This window comes from Quercus lobata, chromosome 3, assembly GCF_001633185.2.
Source record: "Quercus lobata isolate SW786 chromosome 3, ValleyOak3.0 Primary Assembly, whole genome shotgun sequence".
Lineage (NCBI taxonomy): Eukaryota > Viridiplantae > Streptophyta > Magnoliopsida > Fagales > Fagaceae > Quercus > Quercus lobata.
The window spans coordinates 7,233,119-7,243,023 of record NC_044906.1 but is presented as its reverse complement, the minus strand read 5'-3'; the positions used below and the strand labels follow the sequence as shown (position 1 = coordinate 7,243,023).

General features: G+C 34.8%; 1 protein-coding gene across 1 annotated transcript; it reads right to left on the bottom strand.

The window, feature by feature from the left end:
• Positions 1–485: 485 nt before the first annotated feature.
• On the bottom strand, positions 486–9,436 carry LOC115979595 (probable linoleate 9S-lipoxygenase 5). Its single transcript, XM_031101649.1, has 9 exons — positions 9,066–9,436; positions 4,226–4,515; positions 3,522–3,762; positions 2,919–3,257; positions 2,709–2,794; positions 2,462–2,569; positions 2,024–2,328; positions 1,674–1,937; positions 486–1,389 (listed from the first exon to the last, which is right to left on the bottom strand). Exons 1-9 carry the CDS (start codon positions 9,259–9,261, stop codon positions 636–638), a joined length of 2,583 nt encoding a protein of 860 aa, XP_030957509.1. The 5' UTR covers positions 9,262–9,436; the 3' UTR covers positions 486–635.
• Positions 9,437–9,905: the final 469 nt, after the last annotated feature.

The window sequence follows — 9,905 nt, the reverse complement described above, 5'->3', positions numbered from 1 at the left end:
AAAAATATAATAATGCTTAAGCAAAAAACTATGCATGAATATGATTTTCCTCCATACCTTTTAAAGAGTTATATGGCTCTAAGCTTTGCTACAATTTCAGGAGTTGTGCTAGAATCACCAAATATTGCACAATTTTATGCCATAACTTGCAAATCACCAAATATTGCACAATTTTGTGTCACAACTTGCCACGTGACCAATTGTGACTAGTGAAAGAGTGTCTGTGGGCCATATAGAGACACAATTTCACTAATCACAACTCGCCACATGACGAGTTGAATCAAAAAATTGTGCCTTTTTTATGATTCCAGCATTTTCCACAATTTGCAATCCGGTAAAAGCTGAACTGGTGGCCCTGATGTGACTAATTATTTGTTGCCCTCAGAAGACCGTAACACGTCAGCATTTTGCAATCAATGATGCTTTTTTACATTTCATACTAATTGTTTGATAAGGTTCTTTAGTTTTAAACACCCCCCAAGAAAGAAGTTTAAAGCATGTAGCATTAGATTATTTCATAGCTACTCATCTTTATTAAGGAGAAATTAAATGAAATATTCATAGCATAAGTAGTCAAAAAAGAAGAAAGAAAAACGTAGAATTTTAGCTAAAGTACAACCCAAGTAGAGAAAGCTTTAGATTGAGACACTATTGGGAATTCCCTTGCCAGTAGGTCCACCTTCACTAGTAGGATAGAGCAAAGTATATGGCACTTTCACTGGTCCAACTCGGTTTTTCCACTTCTTATCATTGTTCATTGTCACAATTCTGTCCTCAATTTCAGCCAGCTTCTTTCCAAATCTGTCAAAGGCTTCTAATGGCTCTGTGTCAAAGGTCCATTCACGAGTATCTCTCTGCCCAAGATAGACCTCGTCCGTAGAATGCCTTGACAAGATTTCTATAAGGGAAACACCAAGCAGTGTCTGCAGCTGGGCAGTGATTGTTTTCAAGTAAACATTATCAGGGTCTGACTTGAGTTCATCATATTCAGGAGTGCCTTCTTCAGGCATGAATCTTCGGCTAATTGTTGGACGGTTAGGGAGGTAGCCTGCATAAGGGTACTGTCCAAAGTTAACCGCTGCATGGAGTGCAGAAGCAATCCATATAATGAGAGTGCATGTTTCAACAAGCTCTTCGCGTGTCTGCATTTTAGGCCACCAGGGCTCATCTTTCTTGTCACCATGGCCCTGCTCTCTGAGTTCCTTCCACCAGGTTTGGAGTTCAGCATCTTTCTGAACTACGCTATCAGTCTCGTAGTAGAAGGAACAATAGTCTTTAACCCATGAGTTAATTGCTGACCAGATTTCAAGCCCATCAACAGCATATGGGTAGTCCTCAAGCACTAAGCGGAGACCATGTGGCGAATTTGGATCCTCAACTGCCATTCCTCTGAATTCAGCAAAAGAAGTAGCATGTCATTTGAAAAAAGATCATAACAACGAATGTTTTCATTTTATTTGTAGTAGTTTAGGCCTTTACAACAATAAGATAACCAAAATTTGTAGTCTAAATTTTGCCTCAACCTTCTTTAAACATTATGCATTTGTGGAGTGTCATTTAGCCATTTTCAAGAACCTTTTATGTGTTATTTTGCCTCAATTTTAAGTCACTTCTAATGCCAGATACCTCATACGCCATGAATATGTCATTATGTTCTAGAGTGACAGATTTACCTCTTGAGGAGGTCTGCAGGAAGTGCTTGCTCAGGAAAAACCCAGTCCTTATAAACTACTGATGACATCTCCATAGAATACTTTGCTGGAAAAACTGTTGACTCCAGAATTCCACCACCATTAATGAGGATCTGCTGAGCGAATGCATTTATATTCATGGTGTCACGGAAATGAGGTTGCAAAAGCTTGTAAATTGGATGGAGAACACTCAGCTGCCTGTTTGTTGCTATCACAAATGGCTCAATCACCGCATGGGTATTTAACCTGTGAACAATACAAAAGGCATTTAAAAACTCATTTTAAAATATAGACAAGTATCATTTCCTAGGCTTTCGTTGACAGAGGTATACCAATGGCTAATTAGCTGATGGTAGCCAGAGTCATTAACAGCAACATAAGCTTTTGCCAGTTGCCAAATAGAACCTTCAATGCCTTGTTCAGCTGGTGTGTACACTTTGCTAATGGCACCATATTGGTCTCCTTCAGGATGAGGCAGGCTTAATTCAATCACGAGTGGTTTCAATGCCCCATCATTTTTCAAGAAAAGGAGTGTCCTGCTGGCGTAAGTCTTTGTGGAAGTTGAGTTTATCCTCCTCAAATAAGGCAAGATAGCATCGTGGTGATCCAATATGAATAACTTGTTCTTCTCGAGCGCCTATTGCCAAATTCATGTTCATTATTATTAGTTCAAGCTAATAAGAGTAAAGCAGCTAACTACAATTGCAAAATAACTGCAAACTAGTTCACCCAAAATTCTTATGTGGAATAAGTGAACCAAGGAACATTACCTCCTCGATGGTGAGCCCATCTAGGCTATTTTCTATGTGTTCTCTGGTAATTGTACTGTTTTGATCTCCATACACTTTAGGATCTAGCTTGCTTGTGGGAGGGAATTCCTGCAATGATTTAAAATGAATCATGATTAACGATGAAAAACTATAATCCTCCATTTGGAAGTTGAGAAGATGGAGGAAAAGAAAAATAAATATGGCATCCAGATTAAAGAATCTAAAACATATGGAAGCTGAAAAATACTTTGAGGCGGCTAATGTTGACAGGGTTTACTCCCGCAAGCATCTCTCTGGCAAATTCTTCATCAGTCCTCCACGCAGACCTATCTTCTGCTCCAAGTCAATGAAACACAACAATTCAAATTAAAGTAAATAGAATTTGAAGAATAATACATCTGCAAGCTTTTGAATCTGTCACCAAAAAATGGCTGTGCCATGGAAAAAGTTATTATACCTTTAATCACTTGGGGCATTGGGTATTTGAGGAGTCCTTCACCATCGGTTGGGAAAACTTCCTTGAGCATCTCCGCAGGGATGTTGTCTCTAATATCTTTAAGCAGACCGTCGGGCAACTTAATTCCTCCTTCATAGAGTTTAAGTACATCTTTGAAACTATCAAACTCACTTGGAGTGCTGTCAAATAGAGATTCTAGCTCAGGTTTCAGGAATTGGCCTACGGCTTTCAGTGCATAAGCAAGGAAGTCTGACAGCTTCAAGTGACCAAATCGTTCATCTCTTGGAACATAAATGTTTAAGCTCATAAGAAGCTCCAGCCTGCTCTCAGTGTTAGGATCTGTTACAATTATAACAGAGAAATCTTAATGACAATGATGATAATAGCAATAGACACCAAAATCATGCTAACTTTTACAGTGAAAAAAGTACAGATTCTGATTATCATCAAGAATTCATTAATGAATCTAACTCTCAAATTATTCATGATAATAGAAACTTCAACTGATTACAGCGCTATTCGTCGTATTAACTGTCATTGCTAGTACCTACACAAATTCTAACTATAGAACAAGTGACTGAAAATTGAATTGAAATGTCTAACCTGTCTTCGTTGGTGGTCTTCCAGTTCTTCCCCTTCGTGGGTAAGGGTACTCACTAGAACCTCCAAGAACTGGGCGGGCATATTTAGCATTTTTATCTGGATCGCCCAAATCATTGTAGTAAGCATAGTCATACACCCTTTCCCATTCCTGAAGCTCTCCTTTTCCATCTCCTCTCAGGTTCACTAGCTCGTTTTCTCGGTACTTTAGCAGTGGAACTGGTGTATCACTTGGAAGATATGTCTGCAAAAATATAATTGAATCAAATTGTTACTTTAGGATGTAGTTCACAGTCGAAACACCTAGCTTATACCAATTTAGACGTTTCAGGGTAAGTTTAAAGTATTAGGAAGAACAACTTTTAGATGGACTTCTCCATGACCCTCTATGCAAATCAACTTTTTATGCAAGTTCATATCATATTTCAGCTGGCAGCTTCAAGTGATTTAGCTATTTTATGCTTTCATCTGCAAGGGCTATTTTAGATATATGGAAATCCATAGAAGAAATTTCATCTAGCTTGCATCGGCTACAATAACTAAACAAGGGTGTTTTTCAATCAATTTGTAGGAGGTTTCTCTTCAAACTACTAGAGTTCGTGCTAAACTTGAATTTGACACTATTTCTTTTCCTGTGGTTTTAATTAGAACATTTCAAAACTTTGGAACTGCATGATCACCACAGAAATCCTCATATAATTTATTACCTTGTTGGAGAAGAAAACACGGTCCTTTCCATATTTGTCTGCAGGATAAACCCATGAATTGCAAACAAAATGGACTTGGCCTTGACCTGGAACATCTTCAAGCGTAAGACTTTTAAGATAGAACTCATTGTGATGGTTGTTTTTTATTAAAAATGCTCCTGGAACTCCTATTTCATTGTCCCAGTCAAAGGTAACCTTGAATGCTGACTCCCCTGCTACTAAGGGGGTGATTGTGTTTATCCAGTTTTCCAAATATGCTGGCCTTCCAAGTTTCCCTTGCAGCCCATTTGCTACAAAAATATATCAAACACAAAAGTACATCAATTACAATTTTTAGTGTGCTCCAATTTTTTCCAAACATGGTAATGACTAATTACACTATAGAAAGTGAAACAAACTATATGTCATCAACATTAATATTTACCCAACCATTTAACTGAGCTCAAGCTTGATGAGTTAGTGTAGCTTTTCTAAAAGTCCAGGCTAGGCCACTTTGAAAAATTGTGAATTTGTGAGTGAGCCTTATTGTCTTATGTCCTGACAACCATCCTATGTAACAATTTGCCATGACCAAACAGTTGATGATGAAAAACCATAAACATGTTTTCAAAATTTTCATTAAGTCACTAAAGAAATTACCTAGTTTGATCTCAATAAGGTTTCTAAATACTGATTATGGTTCCACTAAACATAATATTACTGATATTTTTACATTCTTAGGAAGAGGAAAAAGAAAAAAGAAAAAAAAAAACTTGGATATTAGCTGCTTCAGAAAAAGGTACAGTCATAAGAAATAAAGAAACCCCACTTGCATTTTATTTAATATTGAGTTTAGGTAATTGATGGTTTAAAGAAAAGATCAACATTTTTTCTGTCACCATCACTTAATAAGATAATCACTAATATAGAATATAACACAAATGAACTGGGTTAGTTGAAACTTGATAGTCATGAATGAAAAATCATTTTCATGTGCTGAATAAGTTATGACCTATTGGACTAGAATAGCAGTTTTATTATGTTATAGCCGACATCCATGAGTTTAAGAAATGATGTATGTCTTACAAATCCTATTCATTGGACATTGACTATTAAAACCAGACAAAGACATAGATCGCATATATCTTGTGAATTGTGACATCATAGTTGGTGTCTTGATCTTTGTTTAAAGTCCTACCTTCAAGTTTTTATTTTCTTTCTAACTCAAAGGTTAGAAAAGTCTTACCATCTTGATCATAGCATTTCTAAAAAATTAAAGCTTTTTTTTCTTTTAAACTATCAAATCAATAGATAAATAATTATAAAATGTTTCAACTAATTTAGTGGCAATATTAATATATAATTATCTTCTTCTTCTTCTTTTTTTCTTTTTATAATACTTGGAAACCAATAGGTTTAAGTCTTATAATTCTGCATTGTAATAATAATGTCATAAATGAGTTATGAGGTGGATTCACCAAATAAATGGACCAAATTTTATGATCTAGTCCACTTGCAATTTTTGTTTTGTAATGAAATAGGTCCACATGCATTGTACATATGGGACAATCATCTCAATTATGGCCTTGCATCAATCATAGTAGAGATAGAGGATTAGGTGGGCTCAAAACTACTTCTAGATATTTTCCCCGTAAAAAAATAAAATAAAATAAAATAAAATAAAAAACAATAAAAAACAGCCCCCTGACTGGAAGAATTGGTCCTTTAGACTTGTTGTGTATAGTATATAGAGTCGCTGTACCAATTACAAATGTGACCTATCTAATAATTCTTCACCACATCTTAATTTGTATTCAAGAATGTTAAATATATATAATATAAACAATTCAAATAAAACAAATAAAATAATTGAGATACATTGGCTTAAAACTATTTCTAGTCTAGATATTTAGAACTACTACAAATCAACTCAATACAAAAAGCCGCCCTCTGATCTGACTAGAAGAATTGTTTGTTTTGACTTATTGTTGAGAATGGAATAGTGCATATGACAATCACGATGGCTTTTTTTTTGTCTGAATAACAAACGTGGTTAATAAGTCTTCAGCACATTTTTCGTTCTCATTCAAGAAAATATATATGGGTTATGTTAATAAATCATTTTTAAAAAGTTTTGACATGAGACAAATATAAAATAAAATAAAAAGAATCAAAACAATTACTTTTTCTTTTTTCATAAAATTTTTTTAAATATCCCTCCGAAACCAATGAACTTGGTGCATCCATTTATATATATAGATAGGACAAAATTTAACTATAAAATTTGTTGTAGTTTTAGACTACAACCTTAATCAATAAAATAAACATTACTACATATTTTGAAAATCTAATCGTTAAATTGCATATTCTTTATACTCTTAATACACATGTCAAATTTTGTGTCAATAGGATATTATTGACTATATAATCTATAAGTTTATATTTAATGCATAATTTTATACTACAAAAACTTACAATTTAAACAATTTATTGATAACATAGTTATTGATGTTTAATTTTCTTAAAATTTTACAAATATGGAGAATATAAAAAGAATATGTCATCTAACGGTGAATTTGTCAAAATTTACCTTTAATAAAAAGATATTAAATAAAGTTATACTTTAAGACTACAACTAATTTTGTAGCTAAACTTTACCTATATATATATATATAATTTAAACAAAACAAATATCGAAATGGATCATTTTGAATTTTCAGCCCTATTCTTGATGGCCTATGACCACTGTGGTATATGGATATATATTACACGATTCCCATTTCCGTCCTAAATAATGAGTTAAAGAAAAGAAGATGAGAAAGTGGTAATGATGATGGATTCATTTAATCTAATGGCTTAAATCTTTGACACCTCACCAAATAACAAAAAGACTATTTTGCCCTTAAAAAATTTCACCCGTCCACTGTTTCAGTTTCGGCCCTAACTTTTCATAAACTCAAATTTTTTTCTCTCTCTCTCTTTCCCCTGCGCAGCTGCCTCTCTCTGCCTCTCCTTCACCCCATTCTCTACCTCTCCTTCAATCCATTGTCACAGCAGCCCGGTACAAGTGAGTTCTATGAATCAAAATCATCACTTTTTTTAATAGTGATTATAGAGTTATTATTATAATTTTTGCATGTCACTGACATTATCTCCTATAGATCAAGACATCCAAAACAAAAACCCAACAAAAAAAGAAGCAAGATTTATTATCTCCTATAGGAACCTCAATCTTTTTTGCCCAAAAGAACCTAGATCACAAAAAACAAACCTTTTTTCCTTTTTTTTTTTTTTTTCTCAGTTTTTAAGAGTAACAAGAGCAAGAGCAAACCAATGATGTTTGATTTCTTAGAACGTCAGAATACCACTCAGACACGGAAAGGACAAGACAATGAGAGAAACTAATCACCTAATTACCTTCTTCCGTACAACAACAACAGTACAAATCCGAACTAAGAAAAAGAAGCAAAAGAGACCCAATATAAAAACAAGAAAAAACCCAGCAGAGCACACCACCAACTAGTCTTGAAAATATGGCAGAACCCTCAAACTGTAAGAAAAACAGTCGAACAAAATTGAAAGCAAAACAGGGAGGTTGTTGAGCTTGTGAAGAGTTGTAAAGGGCACTAGATAAGAGATCAGAAAACTCGGAATAAACCCACAAACAAAAAAACAATTTGGGGTCCAAGAAGCTTAAAACAATTCAAAGAACCAAATCAGACACATACTTATATAGAAACAAGATCATGAATTATTTATTAAAAGCAGAAGGATGATGATGAAACAATAATATTATATATATATATATATATGCGAGAGCAAGAGAGAGAAAAAAGAGGATATACTTGTGGTGTTAGAGAAGAAGAAAGGAAAGTGGCAAAGGCTGTTGGGTCTGGGTGAATACTGAAAAAGCTTCCCTTTTTTTTTTTGAGTTTGCTTTCAAAGTCAGTGTATAATGTATATAATAAATTATGAATGACAGATTTTGATCATTTCTGGTACTGTGTATCTGTATCACTACTAACAGACAAAACCAACGCGGTTACAATTAAAAAAATATTAAAGAGAGAGGTTTGGCCTTGTGTGGACTGGTACCGGGCTGCTGTGACAATGGATTGAAGGAGAGGCAAAGAATGGGTTGAAGGAGAGGCACAGAGAGTGGCAGCTACGCAGGGGAGAGAGAGAGAGAGAGAGAGAGAGAATTTGAGTTTATGAAAAGTAAGGGCTGAAACTGGAACAGTGGGCGGGTGAAATTTTTCAAGGGCAAAATAGTTTTTTTTGTTATTTGGTGAGGTGTCAAAGATTTAACCCATTAGATTAATTCTTCTTCTTCTTTTTTGCCTAATGATGATAATCACACAGATAGATTTTTTTCAACAGGTAATGATGATGCTCATGCAAAAGGGAAAAAGTGATAGAACCTTGATCTATAACCACCCAATCAAGATCCGTGTCAATTTATTGAGAGCCAGTAATGATAAAGTCATGGCTGGAAAACTTGGGTCTTTTCTAGTTGGCTTAAGTCTTCTCCTAAACCGTGTTAAACAAAAAAGAGTATCTAGTGGAAAATGAAAAAATAAAAAGCAAAAAGCAAGACCAAGACCAAGAACAAGAACTGAAAAAGAAAACCAAAATCACAAACCAATCTGGAAATAACTCGCATGTCTCCATATAGGAGTAAAGGCCAGAAATTCAAGAATAACATGGTTTTGGGTTGTTTCCATTGTTTTTTTTTTTTAATAACATGGTCACCATTAGAAGACTAGTAGCTTAAACAACAAGAAAATATATCATGAAGAAAAGAAAGAAAGACCCAAAAGTAGTACTGGTTATGAACGATATGGAGAAAAGAAGAACTAACCAGGGTCACCATTAACAGCACTTATGAGCTGAAAAGAAACCTTTTGGCCTAACAACTCAAGGAAGCCATCAAGAACAGAGGCATTGAAATCATTGAAGTCCAAAACATTCTTTTTCATCAACACCACTTTCCCTTCAACCTTCTTGTTCCCACTTTCATCATCGCCAGTTATCTTGTTGATGATGTTCTGAAGCATCTCTAACTGTTTCGAGCACTAAGCAAAGAATATGATAAAGAAAGTTTAGTTTTTTAGAGAGAAAAAAGTTTGTTGTTGGATGTGAGGAATGTGAAGAGAAGGGTTCCTTGTACTTATAGAGAGAAGATTAGAAAATGACATTTACAATGAAGCTTCATTTTGTGCATGTTTGTGGGGGTATACGTTCCTCTTATTTTCTTGGTGTGAAAGTTGCTTTTCTTTTTTTTTTTTAATATATATTAATTCATCTATAAAGAAAATTCTTGTTCAATTCTGGGGACGAACCTGTCAAGGCAGGGACGGAGCCACGTTGCCCCTTTGTTGGGGGGGGGGGGGGGGGGCGTGGCCCCTGAAAAAAAAAAAAAAAAAAAAATCCACCAGCCTATATAGAAATTTTAATTGGCCCCCAATTATGTACATCCGGCCCCTCCCATTTCTATTCAATTCACTCCTAGGCTCCAGCATGCTCTAATTTCAACTGTAGACCTCTTTTATCTTCTAATAAAACAAAACATACCCCTTTATATTTAAATACCCAAAGGCACTATCTAACAAAATAACATTTTATCACCAATTCTCAGTCTCAAAATCAGAACCTTTTCTTTTGCTATTCTTTTTAGAGAGGTGTTACGTCTACAAAATTT

What these genes read in the sequence shown, in the direction of transcription:
- LOC115979595 (XM_031101649.1), bottom strand. Translation starts at nt 9,261, where the DNA reads ATGCTTCAGAACATCATCAACAAGATAACTGGCGATGATGAAAGTGGG. An exon ending in CATCAGCTAATTAGCCATTG is followed by an intron (nt 1,938 to 2,023) that starts GTATACCTCTGT and finishes TATTGTTCACAG; the next exon opens with GTTAAATACCCATGCGGTGA. An exon ending in CCTGCAGACCTCCTCAAGAG is followed by an intron (nt 1,390 to 1,673) that starts GTAAATCTGTCA and finishes TGCTGAATTCAG; the next exon opens with AGGAATGGCAGTTGAGGATC.